Source organism: Equus caballus, chromosome 5 (genome assembly GCF_041296265.1).
Source record: "Equus caballus isolate H_3958 breed thoroughbred chromosome 5, TB-T2T, whole genome shotgun sequence".
NCBI lineage: Eukaryota > Metazoa > Chordata > Mammalia > Perissodactyla > Equidae > Equus > Equus caballus.
In genome coordinates this window covers 64,573,532-64,590,389 of record NC_091688.1, presented here as the reverse complement: position 1 = coordinate 64,590,389, position 16,858 = coordinate 64,573,532, and the positions used below count along the sequence as shown (strand labels likewise).

General features: G+C 35.0%; 1 protein-coding gene across 3 annotated transcripts in view; it reads left to right on the top strand.

Moving 5' to 3' along the window:
* Nucleotides 1-16,858, top strand: part of STXBP3 (syntaxin binding protein 3) — a 61,850-nt gene that overhangs the window by 7,222 nt on the left and 37,770 nt on the right. For 2 of the 3 annotated variants that reach the window (XM_023641515.2, XM_070268600.1), the window contains 5 exons: nucleotides 5,818-5,867; nucleotides 6,478-6,559; nucleotides 9,753-9,829; nucleotides 12,516-12,594; nucleotides 13,947-14,047. In XM_023641515.2, the coding sequence (XP_023497283.2) occupies nucleotides 5,818-5,867; nucleotides 6,478-6,559; nucleotides 9,753-9,829; nucleotides 12,516-12,594; nucleotides 13,947-14,047 (389 nt within the window). Of the gene's footprint in view, nucleotides 1-5,494; nucleotides 5,868-6,477; nucleotides 6,560-9,752; nucleotides 9,830-12,515; nucleotides 12,595-13,946; nucleotides 14,048-16,858 lie in introns of all 3 variants that reach the window. The other variant, XM_070268599.1, reaches the window with a different exon arrangement.

Sequence of the window (16,858 nt, the reverse complement as noted above, 5' to 3'; positions counted from 1 at the left end):
AGAGAGTGCCTACAAATTGATAAGGAAAAGATAATCACTCAATAGAAAAATGAGGAAAGGATATAAACAGGCAATTTGCAGATGAGGACATTCGGTTGATTGTTTTTGACTGGCTAGTAGTAACCTGGGAAGTGCAAATCAAGATCAGCTACTCTTTTTAACCCATCAGATTGATAAAATTAGGGTGATTGATATCATGCAGTGGTTGGGAAGCTTGCTGGTGGAATGTGAATTGTTATAACATTTTAGAAAAAGCATTTGGCAAAATGTGGTAAAATAAGGGACATACATCTTTTTTGTTGTTGTTGTTGTTGTTTTTTGAGGAAGATCAGCCCTGAGCTAACATCTGCTGCCAATCCTCCTCTTTTTGCTGAGGAAGACTGGCCCTGAGCTAACATCCATGCCCATCTTCCTCTACTTTATACGTGGGACGCCCGCCACAGCATGGTGTGCCCAGGGGTGCCATGTCCACACCCAGGATCTGAACCGGTGACCCCGGGCTGCCAAAGCAGAACGTGCGCACCCAATCGCTGCACCACCAGGCCAGCCCCGAAACACATATCTTTTGATGCCAGCAGTCTCATGGGAACCTCTGCTTCAGAAATAAAAGTAATGGTAAAGAAAGATATATGTATAAAGATCTTCATTGCAGCGTTATACTGGCAAAGGTGGAAACAGGACGACTGCCTGTCATAGAATAGTTAAGTAAATTATGGTGTGCCTGCACTAAGGAATATTATGTGGTTATTAAAAAGAATGATTTATATTTATATGTTTATATTCTATATGGAAGATATCTATGATGCCTGTTGAGTTAAAAAGCAGATGACATAGTGATATGTATATGCTGATTCCATTTTTGTAATAATTTGATTATTAGAAAAAAACTCTTAGAGATTAGAAGAGAGTGTACACTTAGGGGATAAACTGGAGTGAGGGGCAAAGAGACTTGGTTACTGTGTTGGTCCGAGAGGGAAGGCTGAACTCTGGCACAGGAGATAGAGAGGAAAGATGAGTGAGAATATGAGAGAGATTTAGGAGGTAGGATCAATAGGATTTAAGCTGGGGGAGAGTCGTCCTAGACTAGGATTCAGATCTAGGAGGCTAGATAGTGGGTGACGCTGTTTATTGATAAAGGGAAAGAGAAGGAACAATTTTGGAGGGAAAAAATAGTTTAGGTTTAGAACACAGTTTTAAGGGCAAGTAGAGGTATCCAGTAAGCATTTGAAGATAGATACATCTAAATCTCAGAAAAGGGAGCTGAATTAGAGATCTAGATTTAGGGCACAGCGTGTAGGTGGTCATGGAAGCCATGGATGTAGATACGAAGAGCAGATGGAGAAAAAAGAAGAGGCTGCCTTTTCCAGGTCCATATTGAGATTATCTTTTAGTACTGGCTTTTTACCCCCTTATTTCCTTAACTATGGCTTACACACTGCTAGGCTTTTCTTTGTTTCCTTAAAAACTCTGTTATTCATAGATTATTTCCTATTTTCCAGACAAATCAGTTTCTCTTGCACTGTTATTATCAGGTTTATTAATAGTTTCTCTGTGATTAAGATAGTTGTGCAGGGCTGGCCCAGTGGCGCCTTAGTTAAGTGCACACATTCTGCTTCGGTGGCCCGGGGTTTGCCAGTTCGGATCCTGGGTGCGGACATGGCACTGCTTGGCAAGCCGTTGCTGTGGTAGGCATCCCATATAGAAAGTAGAGGAAGATGGGCACGAATGTGAGCTCAGGGCCAGTCTTCCTCAGCGAAAAGAGGAGGATTGGCGGCAGATGTTAGCTCAGGGCTAATCTTCCAAAAAAAAATAGTTGTGCAAGTATGCCATCAGCATTGCTGATGCTGCACACTAACTACTTTGTTAGTTCCACTCTTGTATTTCCTTCAATGTTTTCCCTTCCTCTTTGGCATTACAGTTTTAAATACACTTATTTTTGCGTTTAGGAGAAACAGAATGAGCAAAGATAGGGTTGTTGGTATCAATAGATCATTATTTGGGTAGCGTTTGAATCAACTTAGAGATTAGATAGAGGCCAGTTGGTGGAGGATGTGGAATAGTAGAGTCGAGATTTTATTCTGTAGGCAAGAGTGAGCATTTGAGGAAATTTTGAGGTAGGTGTTGATATAAACGAAGGGTTGCGCTTGTGGAAGATCACTTTGACAGCAGTGTGAAAAACGGATTGAAAAGGCAGAGATTGGAGGTGGAAAGCAGGAAATCCAGATAGGAGACTGTTGCAGTAGTTCCGTGAGAGATGTTGGGAATCAAGGCAATGCTGGTGACAATGGCAGTCACCAGAAAGAAAAATCAGTACTGCCTAATGATTGGATATGGGTGAAGGAGGAAATAGCCAAAGACTATGAGTAAGAAAATGACAGTAAAACTCATAGATTAGGGAACTATAATCTCAATTTGAGGCATTTTGGTGCTTAAACCTTATTACGGAGTTGAAGGAAGTCCAGGGAGAGATGGGCTGTAGGATTGTGGAAAACTGAAGAACTGCAGGGTTTAGGGGAAATGGGAAAAAGTTGATCAAAGAGAACAAACTTCTAATTAGAAGATGAATAAGTTTTGGGAATCTAATGCACAGCATCGTGATTATAGATAACAATATTGTACTATAGTTGTTAGAGTACAACAAGATATAGTTGTACTATAATATATGTAATTATAGATAGTATATGTGCGTACTCGAAAGTTGCTAAAAGACATCTTAAATGTTCTCACCCCAAAAAAGAAATGGTAATTATGTGAGGTAATAGAGGCGTTAACTGACGCTACAGTGGTAATTATATTGCGATACATTTGTATCAAATCAACATATTATTTACCTTTAAGTTACACAATGTTATGTGTCAGTTATATCTGAATAAAGTTGGGGGAAATATTGAAGGACTGATCTGATAGATGAAACTTTGATGACGAGTATGATCTCTGAGGAAGAGTGTACTGCAAGCAGAGCAAAAGTAAGAGAACTGAGTCTTGAGATATATCCATATTTAGGGTGCCAGAGAAATGGATAGAAGGTCAAATAATCTTCATTAGTATTTAGAGGAAGAACCTTTTTTTAGTTCTGAATATTAGTTGGTGTATTTCCTTTGACTCCTCTCCAAACATACCTTACCTGTGACCATATCACTTGTTCTGAATGCTCCTTATCTTTGTCCAAAGAACTAGTTATTTCTTTATTATTTATTTTTAAGATGCTAGCACTGTCTAGATATCCTCAGATTTTAAGGTAACACTATCCAGTAGAAATATAACACAAGCCACATATGTAATTTAAAGTTTTCTAGTAGCCACATTAAAAAAAAGTAAAAAGAAACAGGTAAAATTTATTTTAAGAATATATTTTTGGGGCCAGCCTGGTGGCACAGCAGTTAAGTTCCCACGTTCTACTTAGGTGGCCTGGGGTTTGCCTGTTCAGGTCCTGGCTGTGGACATGGCACTGCTTGGCAAGCCATGCTGTGGTAGGCATCCCACATATAAAGTGGAGGAAGATGGGCATGGATGTTAGCTCAGGGCTGGTTTTCCTCAGCAAAAAGAGGAGAATTGGCAGTGGATATTAGCTCAGGGCTGATCTTCCTCCAAAAAAAAAAAAAAGAATACCCTTAGAAAAAAAGACTATATTTTGGTTAACCTGATAAATCCAAAATATTATCATTTAAGCAGGTAATCAATATAAAAAGTTAATGATATTTTACATTCCTTTTTTCTAAATCTTCGAAATCTGGTGTGCATTTTATACTTGCAGGACACCCCAGTTCAGGCTAGACACATTTCAAGGGCTACTGGCCACATGTGATTAGTTTCTACCATATAGGACAGTGTAATTTCTAAGGTTTTAAAGACTTATGAGATGAGTTCTGCCTAGGGAGCTCTTCAGTCTGCTCCATAAATTCCGTGAGCATTCATTTCCTTTTTTTTGTTTTTTTTTTATTTAAGATTTTATTTTTTCCTGTTTCTCCGCAAAGCCCCATGGTACATGGTTGTATATTCTGCATTGTGGGTCCTTCTACTTGTGCTATTTGGGACGCCGCCTCAGCATGGTTTGATGAGCAGTGCCGTGTCCACGCCCAGGATTCGAACCAACGAAACACTGGGCCGCCTGCAGTGGAGCGCGAGAACTTAACCACTTGGTCACGGGGCCGTCCCCAAGCATTCATTTCTTAAGAGAAAGACACAAATCCTATAAATACAAGCAAACCGTCTTTGATTTTCAGCTTGTTTGAGGTATACAATAATAAAGCAAGCTTAGAAAGGGAAGTAGCATGATGTTTCAGTGTCGGAGCTCTGCTTGAGAAAATCCTGCATCTTTGCCTGTAAAGTACCAGAAACCAGTGCTTTAGGGTTATGTTATGGTTAAATAATTCAAGCTTTTGCCATAATTCTCAGATAACATTATAATCTTCCTGGCAAATATATAAGCACCTTAACTAATATTTCTATACACTTTCAAATCTTCCCAATCAGACTAAAACCTTCCAGATCACAATTCTTATGATGAGTATTAGTAACCCGTATTAAAATATACTCTCTACTCTAACATGTCATTTTTTAACATGATGCCAAAAACTTCATGGTAAATTTCCAAAAGTCTTAACTTAAATATAAATCAAGAAATAGAAAAGTTTAAATGAATTATATGAACATCTCACTACCAAAAATCAATGAAAGACAGAAGAGTTACTATTATTTATTTTTTAACTATATTTTACATATTACATACTATATATTACTGCAGTTTTCAAAATTAATTGGAAATTAATAAAACATTAAATATGGGAAATTGTCTCATAAAGTAGGAGAACAGATATTTGTGCGAATTGCCTATGTGTATTCTTTTAACACATAAATAATACATAAGAAAAATACATAATTATTTATGTACTTTTAATTAATTATTAATTTAATTATTTTATTTAATACATAAAAAAGTTTTTGTAAATCAGTGAGCTAATTTAAAAAATATATTTAGATTAATTTTGAAAATCATTGCAAGGAACATACTAATATTTATTGGTTATAAATCAAGACTGAATATGTGTATCCCAATGCTGTGCTATATATTGTTGAAAATTGTAGTAAGTCAGGAAGAAAAGTACTTATCCAGTTTTGATTGTCAGATGTAATTTAGCAATGATCTAGTTAAGGATTTTCCTATGGGTTTTTTGTTCTCATCTTGTTTACTTGGGATTTAAGTAGAATAGGAAAAACCAAATCAGATAATACTTCTAAAAAATATTTTCCTGATATGTTTGTATACTTCAATATATTAGCCTTTTTTATAATACTCTTATTCTCAAAAGTTTAAAAATATATTACAGTTTAAATGTACCATATAGGTTAGGTATTAAAGAGAACTGGATTTTCACTTAGAATTTAACAAGTACATATGTGTGCTTTTTATGTGGCTTAGCAGTTTTTCTCTTTTTTTTTTGTGAAAATTGGCACCTAACAACTGTTGCCAATCTTTTTTTTTTTTTTTTTTCAGCTTTATCTCCCCAAACCCCCTGGTACATAGTTGCATATCTTAGTTGCAGATCCTTCTAGCTGTGGCATGTGGAACGCCACCTCAACGTGGCCTGACAAGCGGTGCCATGTCCACGCCCAGGATCCGAACCGGCGAAACCCTGGGCCACCGCAGTGGAGCACGCGAACTTAACCACTCTGCCACGGGGCCCGCCTCTTAACAGTTTTTCAAATTGGTTATTTCCCCTGCCATCTTGGACCTTTTGTGTATTCTGTTATTTATTTTGAGTATCGTATTATTCTATTTCTGTTGATTAAGATGCCTAAATAATTTTTTTTTTGCAGAGATAAAAGCAGCAGTGTTTGATGACTGCAAGAAAGAAGACGAATGGAAGGTAGAATTTACGTGCTTTGCCCTTATGTGAAGGACTTCAATATAATTTTGTCCTTGTTTACTTCTGTAAGAGTGTATAGTCTGGAACCATACTGCTTAGATTCAAATCCTAGCTTCGCCACTTAATAGCTATGGCTTCTGAGCCATATTACTTGACCTCTCTGTGCCTCTGTTTCCTTGTCTATAAAACGGGGATGGTAGAACCTTGTAGGGTAGTTGTAAATAGTAAATGAATTAATCCATGTAAAATGCTTACAACAGTGCCTGGAACAATTATGTTATTCCACAAGTGGCATTTATAATTTTAAGAAAATTTGATGTTAAACATCAGATACATTTAAAATGAATGAGTTCTCTGCTTCAAAATGGAAATATTTCTATTTGTTTACTTATGTAAAATACTATAGATACATACATTGAGAAAGTCAATCTCTAGGTCATGCAGGTTAAAAGATGAGTTGAGATAATTTTGCCTACTGTCCTGATATTTTAATTTTATGTTACAAAAAGTTCATAAGTTTGAGTAGGTGTAACAGATGAAATTCTGTCTTTAGTGAATTCTTGGCAATCAAATGCTTATACTGTTTCTTAATTTATGTTCTCACTTTAAGATAATGCTTTTAGATGAATTTACCACTAAGCTTTTGGCATCGTGTTGCAAAATGACAGATCTTCTAGCAGAGGGTATAACTGGTAAGTATTACCAATACTCCTCATGAAATTTTTTTAATGTGATTGGGAAAGTTTGAAATATTAATAAATTTTAGTTAGTAATTGTGTTTCTGAGGAGGTTATGTTTTCTTTTGTAAATAACTCTGACCATAATAATTACACTGGATAGTATTCTTTTTTCTGTGAATCTTCAGAATAGCTTTTGTAAGTCAAGTTTTTTCTCAACAGAGACATATAATTAAATGCCCTTAACCAAGACTGTCAGTTGCCTTGTTGAGTTTGTTCTCTAAACTTTTTACTCTTACATATTTATTATAGTTTTGTATGTTTCTGCGCTGGGTTTATCAGTGTTTTGATTAATGTTTGTGGTTTGAGACTCAAAGTCAAATATAATTCTTTTATATTTTGGATCCTAATGTAGTATATGTACCCTCTCTCACTCCTAACTTGTGAAGTTCGACAGTACATCCACTATTTTCAACAAAGCCTGAACAATGTGTGCAATGGGAGAATTATCTAAAAATTTTTGTAATATTTACTTTTTTATATTTTATATAATCTTTTATTGTGGATTACATTTTCAGTTTGTAGTCTTTATGACCTTCAGTAGAAAAAGCTCTAAACCAGAAATTAGAAGAGTAAAGCCTTGATTTTTTTCTGCTACGGTATAATACTGATTAAGCCACTTAAGTTTTTTAAGTTTCCAGAGGTCATTCTGGTGTGCAGCTAGAGTGAGAACCATTTGATAATTTGTGTGAAAGCAGTAAGAAAGTACAGAACCATTTTGCACTGTAAGGAACGTTGACTGAATTTTTGTAGACCATTGTTTCTTACTGTGTATTCAGTGTTGATAGATATTCTTCAAGGAAAGGATTCTGTGACCAAGTAAGTTTGGGAAACAGCATTAAACAAAGCTAAACAGGTTTCTTTAGGACTTTTCAGAGTTTTTTATATGCCAGTGTGTATGTGGGTCCCCTGGGTACAGGTATAGTATTCAGTTTTCTAAACTTATTTGACCACAGAAAGCTTTTTTTGAGAAGCATTTCATAGGACTGTGTGTCATACAGCACATTGCTGCGGACTGTTCTGGGTGTGCTCCAGAGTCACCCAGGTCTGCTCTGGTTTAATCATGATCATGTCTGCTCACTTGAACTTGTCATGGTCCTTTTGATTTCCACATGAGCTCTCCTGAGAACCCCTCTGTTAGACTTGGTATTGACAGTTTCGGTGATCAGACTTTCTGTCATCATTCAGGTCATTTGTGAAAATATTCAGTAGTGTCTTAGAAGTCTTAAAACTTAGATGAAAAAACTTGCATATGATGCTACTTCAGTGGAGAATAAAATAAAATAAAAACGTTAAAAAAATAGACTGGGAATTAGATTATTCCTTTGTCACTATTCTAGGAGTACTTATAAAAACCTTTCTTTTTTTAAATCATTTAATAGATATCCACTTTTCAGTGAATTGGAGAAGTGGAACTTTCCGCTATTGATAACCAGACATTTCAGAATATTCTCAAAGTCTCTGTTCTAAGTCATATCACAGTATTTTCACATGTATATTATTCACCAAATGTAATAGTATATATAGCATAAGGTGACTGTAAGACACTTCATTTCGAGTATTAAGCAATAAAAGTAAGTTAACACAGATTTAACCTTGATCTTTTAAAGGTAAAATTACAATTGTTGGGAATGGAGATAAAAATAAAATTAAATATTTCCTTGGAAATCTTACTTGATACCTTATCTAATGGAAGCTATGATAAACCTATACTTTACTAGTAGAAATTTAGGAATGAGAAAATGAATCACCATATTTAAGAGAGAAGTCCAATAGTAGCCTCCCTTGCATGTCAGATTATTGTTTTTAATTCTTTCTAGACCCTTTGCCAACATGAGTCTTGAAAGAAGGTTCTCTTGATTTGTAAAATGATACTTTAAATTAGTGTTTTCTAAAAAAAATATAGCTTTAATAGTTTATTTGACAGTTTAGAGTTTGCTAGTTTTAAATTCACTTTGTTTTATATTAGGTAGTTTTATAAACTTAATTTCAATAATAAAGATGTAATTGAGTAAATTATGGTGATATCATTGAAAAAATACTTTATAAATATTAATGTGTGGTTTTAAAAGAATGAGTTAACTGGCAATTTATTTAAAGAATATTATAGTAGTTAAAAATTGGTGCTCTAGGGCCTGGCCCCGTGGCTGAGTGGTTAAGTTCGCGCGCTCTGCTGCAGGCGGCCCAGTGTTTCGTTGGTTCGAATCCTGGGCGCGGACATGGCACTGCTCATCAAACCACGCTGAGGCAGTGTCCCACATGCCACAACTAGAAGGACCCACAGTGAAGAATATACAACTATGTACTGGGGGGCTTTGGGGAGAAAAAGGAAAAAATAAAAAAAATAAAAAAATAAAAATTGGGGCTCTGGAGTTGGACAGATCTGGGTTGGAATCTTGCCTCTTCTACTTTCCAGCTGTGTAACTTGGACAAGTTGCTTAACTTCTTTATAAGCCTCAGTTTCGTCATTTGTAAAATGCTTACCTTATAGATTTATTATGAGGTTTAACAGATGATTCTTGGAAAGTGCTTAGCTTGGTATCTGGTATCATATTTGCTATTATAGTAAAAAATATATATATATATTTTTAAATGTTTTTTGGTTTGTTTTTTTTTTTCCTTTTTCTCCCCGAAGCTCCCCAGGACATAGTTGCATATTTTTAGTTGTGGGTCCTTCTAGTTGTGCCATGTGGGACGTCACCTCAGCATGGCTTGATGAGCGGTACCATGTCTGCACCCAGGATCCAAACCAGCGAAACCCTGGGCCGCCAAAGCAGAGCGTGCGAACTTAACTACTCGGCCATGGGGCTGGCCCCCATAGTAAAATATTTTTTAAAAGAAATACATATTTTAATTTTTAACGCATTTTCTTGGTTTCTTCATGGCATGTTGATTGCTTATGTAGGTAGACCTAACTATGAAATAACTCATATTTCTCATGATGAGCATTTAGCCCAGAGTTTAGCATTAGGGAAGATACATTTTCAGTATTTTTTAATTTATCAAATGAAGACAAAGAAAATGTTAAGCCCAGAATATGTAAATATGTTTCCCTATTATTATAAATAACAAGTACAGTAAAGTTTGTTTAAAAATTGTTTCAAGTGTATAAATATTTGCTTATATAAAACGACTTTTTTTCTGTTAGTTGTGGAGAATATTTATAAGAATCGAGAACCTGTCAGACAAATGAAAGCTCTTTATTTTATCTCTCCAACATCAAAGGTGAGTACTTTGAATCTTTTAAAAAGTATATTCTTCAATATTCTCACCATTCACATGATTTTCTCATAGAAAATTCAAAGTAATAAAATACCCTTTATTAGAAAAATAGTGCCATTAACTAGTTTGCTTAGGAAAGTTTTTCTATGTTAGAAGATTGTTTCATTTGTGTTCTTCTCATTGAGAATATATAAGGGACAGAATTCCTTTCTCCCTCCTACATTAAAGCTAAATTTAACTGTATAAAATAATAGAATTTCTTTGAATAATTTGTTACTTATGCAGTTACTATTCAATCATAATTTTGGGGAGAATGGAAATGTACATAAAAGAAATAGTCTTGGATTAATTCTTTATTTTATGACTTCCCTATAGCATACATATATGTATGTGTATAGACACATGTATGTATATATGCATATGTTTATACTTATTTTTTATGTCAAAGAAATTTCTTTAGTTTATAATCCAACCGTGATTTAACTCATACTTAAAGCCAAACTTTTAGAGCTTGATAAAGTAGCATATTTCTTTGTTCTGTACAGTATCTAAGAATGCATTTTCCAACACATCCTATGGTTTTTTCTCGCCTAGAATGTTAATTTGGCAATTCCAGTTTCATTTCTTCTAACTCTAGCAGACAGTAGGAATAAACCTAGATATTCACTATTTAGTTTCTAGTATTGGCTGCTGGTGGGTTTTAATGACATTTTATATCTTATCTGTGGTGTAATTCCATAAGATAAAATTCATGATTGGAAAAAATGTAAGTTAAAAGCACCATTTTTCACCTAGTAAATTGACAGAGGGATTAAAAAAAAAGTATGTGTGTATTTTTATATATAAATGGACAGATACTTATTTGACAGATAGATGTAGCCGTCTGTATATAAATCTCATATTCTAGCTGTCAGTGGGTAATGGAGCAGAAACGTCTGTATACTGCCAGTGGGAGTATAGATTGATAGAGCCTTTTGGAAAATAATTTGCTATTCTTTATCAAGAACCTTAAAAGTTTTACATCTTTGAGTTTATTGTAAAGAAATAATGCAGTAAATGGTCAAATTAAATTCCTGGTAATAAATAAACCCAATGAAATTCTTAGCATTAACAGATAATGGTATGAAAGACCATATGGCCATTGAAAACGATGCTTCCAGGAAATTTTAATGATGTAGGTAAATGTTCATTTTTAATGTTAAGTGACAAAAGCAGGATATAAAATTGTTTATTTAATAAAGGAGCGCAGGATTCAGAGAAAATGATACCTGAATGTGGGACTCCTTTTTCTACCACAGCCGACTCCAGTTTCTCTTCTTGTCCTGAATCAATTACCTGTTGGTCCTGTAGGCCTCTGAGTGCAAGTCCTGTTGGGTCCTTAGGTGTCTGGGTGCAAGTAAGGCCTTGGGCTCCTTGGGCACTAATGGAGAAACCTGGTGCGAGACTTCCTTCCTCAGGCTGGGTGCGCACCTGGAGACTAAAGATTTCCCAGGCAAGGATCATAAAATGGCAGATTTCAGGAAGAGTTTGACTGTAAGAGATCTGTGAACCCCAGGAGAAAGGTCAGTTGGGTATCTCAGGAAAACCCTGGTGGTTTTACGCACACACTGCAGCCCTTGGGAGGAGAAACCTCTTTGCCTTCCTCCTCTTTTGGAACTGCCTCTATTTAGGATACTCCAGCAACTAAATCTAAGCCTGAAGTGAGTTGATGAAGGAAAGTAACCACACATCTAAGTGGGTCAAGCTGCCAGAGAGAGGAAGTTCTGTAAGAATGAAGAAAACATACATCTGGCAAAATATAGCTGCTTGGAGAGAAGGATGACAACCTGAAGAAAAATAATGCACATAAGGAGAGTCTGGTGTAGCACATGAGAAACTTTCTGAAGCTCAAAAGTATGCCTTCTGAGTTAAACAGTTAATTGAAGAAGAGGATAATTGCTATTGAAATGTTAATTAATAGGCTAGAACATCAAAATGGAATATCTCAAAGCAAAAAAGCGCATGGAAATAATGGACAAGAAAGATAAGAGATGCAGGATAGATCCGTGAGATCTAACAGAAGTACAGTTCTAGGAGTTCCGGAAGGGGAAAAAGGAACAGATGGAGGAGAGAGAATTAAATTCTTTGTTCTTCGTTGTTGCTTCCAGACCGCTGTATCTTTGCTACCACCAGCGTTGAGGCGTGTGCTACCAGACTGCATCACCGCTGTTCCTCTTCCTTGCAGTCGTCTGCCAGCCTGTGGGTCTTTCATTCTAATCCCTTGACAATTTTAGCTCCTCGCTGGCTGTCGCTTTCTTAAACGCTTCGCCACTCACACTCATAGTCTTGGTGGTTTCGTTATCCATGTAGATAGTACTTCCACATTCCTTGACTTCTCGGTTCCTTGAGCTCTTCTCTGCCGGTGGTCTGGTCTTCTGTGTTGTTTCAGCTTCCCAGTCACTTGATTGTTCCTAGATCTCTTCATCGCCAAAACACGACTCTCTTCGTACACATGATACTTTACTACTTGTGTTTCTAGCAATCACTTGCTAGACAACATAGCATCTTAAAAATCAGTTTATAAATTAAACGTTTAGACAATTAAGGTTTTATTTTATCATTGAAATAAAATAATCTTAGTTATTTCTGAAGCTAGCATGTGTAAGTTAGTATTTGATGAAATGTATATTAACATCTAACCTCTTTTAAGTCTGTAGACTGTTTTTTACGTGATTTTGCAAGTAAATCGGAGAACAAATATAAAGCAGCATATTTGTACTTCACTGACTGTAAGTAGCTTTGTAAAAGTCATTGCTTCATTGTTTAAAATCCTATAAATTATAAAATATATCTTATATTACTATTCCAATGCTGGTGACTTTCTATTTATTTGTTCTAATTAGGTTAAAAAGAATTAAAAAATACAAGGATGTAGCTATCCTAATTCTAGTTAAGGTGATAGAAAATTAAAAGAAATCTTTCCAAACTAGTTTCAAAAGACAGTCATTTTCACTGGTATACAGGGGTGGCGGGTTGGTGGAGAGGGCTCTCTCAGGTTCTGTGCTGGTAACAGAAGAATCCTTTTTTAAGTCAGAGTTTCAATTGGGGATTTGACTATATAATAAAAAATAAGACCCTTTGGGAGGGCACTGAAGAAACTGCCATCTGTTTGGCAAATATTAAGGGAGAAAAATCTATCATATTTCTCTTGTTACGCCATATGTTCAAATAGAAAGCAGCCAAATTAATCACAGAGAAGTCCAGAGACACATATAATTCTGTTTTGTGTTGTACCTTATATAATTATATTGCAAAATAAAAATGCCATTTATCTAAGTTAAATCTTGGTCTCTGCTCTTAGAGATTCATTATTTTAAGTAGTATATTACTTTTCCTGTAAATTGTTATCTCATGCCTAGTAGTATGCAGTTTTTAAAATGTCATAAGTATTTTCCATTTAAATAATACTATTACAGCAATTCATGTTTATGGATGATAAAATTTAATGAATGTGAAGCTTCTTTTAACTTAAGGAATCTTGAAGCTAAAGAACATCATGTTAAAAGACACTAGGAGCCAGTGGTTGATATTCCAACCTAGATTTAATGGAACTGTAAACATTTAGGTAAAAGGGAGAAAAAAGTGCTTTGAGGTCCAGAATGGACTAGTTTAGAGTCTTAGAATTTACTTATATTAGAGAAATTCCTGTAATTCAAGGAAACATTAATTTATGTGGTACAGTTGCACTTCGTAGCAGATTTATAAAAGCGGTGTAAGTTCCTGAGAAGTTCTGAAAGTCCACCAAAAGTTTATTAAGTCATGCATTTGGACCTGATTTTCCTTCCTAATAATGTTAGTTTGCTGTGTTAGTAGCTCTCTAAGGAAATATACCTTAGGTTATTTAAGGTGGATATGAATGGCGAAATGGAATTTCTACTACACACCTTTTAATTAGAATACATCTGCTCTGTAAAGTGAAGAATAGTATTTGCATATTATCTCTGTCCTCATAGCAAATTACTTTGTGAAAGTCGGTAATTATATATAAAAAATAAATATTCTTGGATGTTGGAATGATTTGTTCAAAAGAATAAAAATTTAGATGGAGTTATATACTTTGATTTTTTTCCCCTCCTCTCAGTTTGCCCTGATAGTCTCTTTAACAAAATTAAGACTTCTTGCTCCAAGTCAATAAGAAGATGTAAAGAAATAAATATTTCCTTCATTCCACTTGAATCTCAGGTACTTTCTATTTTTATTTTTATTTAGTTTATAATGGATTTTAAGATTTGGTTTTATGAGCTTTTTTGTTAATAAGGTATGTCCTAAAGATATTTTATATTATGTGTTTGGTGAATTTTTTTAAAATTTTATTGAGGTCATCATAGTTTATAACATTGTGACATTTCGGTCGTGCATTGTTAGTTGTCAGTCACCATAAAAATGTGCCCCTTTACTCCTTATACCCACCCCCAACCCCTCTTGCCCTCCAGTAACCACTAAACTGTTCCCTTTGTCCATGTGTTAGTTTATCTTCCACATATGAGTGAAATCATACCATGTTTGTCTTTCTCTGTCTGGCTTATTTTGCTTAACGTAATACCCTCAAGATCCATCCATGTTGTTGTGAATGGGATGATTTTGTCATTTTTTATGGCTGAATAGTATTCCATTGTATATATACACATTGTCTTTATCCATTCATCAGTTGATGGGCACTTGGGTTGATTCCACCTCTTTGGCTATTGTGAATAATGCTGCAATGAACATAGCGCTGCATAAATCTCTTTGAATTGTTGATTTCAAGTTCTTGGGATAAATACCCAGTATACCCAGAATTTTAAACAGTCCATAAATAAACATTTCCCATGATGAAGGGAGGGACATGAGTGCTAAATTGGAATACAACATTAATAATGAAAGTGGAGCTTAAATTTCACATCTGCCGCTAAGTCCTGTGTATGTAAAGTTTTACACACACTATTAGATTATGAAATCAAAAGATTTTGAGCACAGTTTTTGTTAAAAGACTCCAAAGAAATAAATACTTTCAGCTTCTGTAACTGTTTGTGATATTAAAACAAATGTTCTTTAATAAACTTTTTATATAAAATTATATAAATTATTTATTTTGATCTGTAATATAAAGAATTTTTGTTGATTTGTTTTGCCTTGGGAATGAGCCTCCAATTAATAGTAATGATAATTGCAAATACATACTGTGTCAGACACTTTTCTAAATGTATTCATGTAATCCTCACAATAGCCCTTTGAATAGATGGTAATTCTGTCTCCATTTTAAAGATGGGGAAATCAAAGAGGTTAAGTACATAACTTGCCCCACATCACACAGCTAGTGCATTGTTCAGCTTTGTTGTGTTCTGTTCTCTGTGTTTGGATTTTAGCATTTCACAGAATTGAAATAGTGTACTGTTGTTTGGAACCATAAGAGATAGAAAGGTCCTAGATAGAAGATAAAAAGAATGACAAACGCGTAGCAACAGAGATTGGATTGGTGGTTCCCGTAGGGGAAAGGTGGGAGCGGGGAGGACATAAGGAGTGATTAGGCACACATGTACGGTGATGGATTATAATTAGTTTTGGGGTGGTGAACATGATGTAATCTACACAGAATTCGAAATATATTACAGTGTACACCTAAAAGAAAAATATTTTGGCAAAAAAACCATTATTAACTAAAAAAAAAGAAAGGCCCTAGATAAGGGATTTCTTTTTTAAGTTATTGCTGTTTTTGACAAAGAAAGATTAGAGTCCAAATTGTAAAATTTTCAGATATCTGCTTAGCATTAAACTGTTTTTCAAATGTTACCTTTAGACCTGTTCCTTTTAATATGATGTGTAAATTTAGTGTAGGGTGAAAATGGGCTTCCTAAAATGATGTAGGATGTAAACAGTAGTGTGATAAATATTATAAACATATTCAGAGCATCTTGCTGCACAGAAGATAAATATAGTTTTAGCCTAACATTTCGTTAACATTCTGCGATTGCTGTATTTGAAGGAGAGGTTTGTAAAATATCTGACTAATTTGACAGCCGAAGGAAATAGTTTGTTTTTGTGCGTATAGAGAAATCTCATGGGAATCTTGTGCTTATCAGTCTTTGCAAAATGCTGTGATTATTTAAGATCCTGTCTGCTTTGTTTTTCCCCTAAGAAGTTTTTCTTTTAATTTACTTCCTTGGTAAACATCTTAAGAGGGTTTACTTAATAAATTTAACTATTATGGAGAAATTACAGTGAAAATATTTTGAACTTTTGTTTGTTTACAAGTGAAGATATAAATGAAATACTACTTAAGTGCTTTGAGCTATGAGCAAGGGCCTGTATGAGCATTTATCAAGATCGTGTTCAGTGGACATTGTCTGCTAGGTGCAAAGCAAACTGCTGTGAAAAGATAAGCGAGAGACATGCCTTACCCTCACCTGAACACTGTAAAAGAGATACAAAGTATTATACACCTTAAAAATGATATCAATTAAGATTAGGTTCAACTGCACATAACAAAAATTTAAACTTTCAGTGGCTTAAACAAGATGGAAATTTATTTCTTGGTAATATAAGTCAGGAAATGGGCTATATGAGGCTAGTATACTGGCTCTGCAAAATTGTCAGGGGCCTAGTCTCTTAGGCATGGCCCTCATGATCCAAGATGACTGTAGAATTATTACATCTTCATTTGAGGAAGCAGGATGAAAGAGAGAAAGAACGAAGTACATAATTTTCATTTATATCCTATTAGCTAAAATTTAGTCACATTGCTGCTTAAGTGCATAGGAAACAGAAAGGTAGTCTTTTGACTGGGCATGTGGCTGCTTTCCCCAAAGAATTGGTATGATCACTGAAGAGTAAGGGAAGAATGATTTTTGGGAGGCAGCTTGCAGTCTGCCACAAGAGAAGAGAGATTAATTCTTACTAGGAGAATGGGAAAACATTTGAAGAGTGGATAGAATTTCATAAGATAGTAATGAAGAGGGAAAGAATATTTTAGGAAGTGAGAACAGCCTGAGTGTAAAGATACAGAAGCAGAAAAGT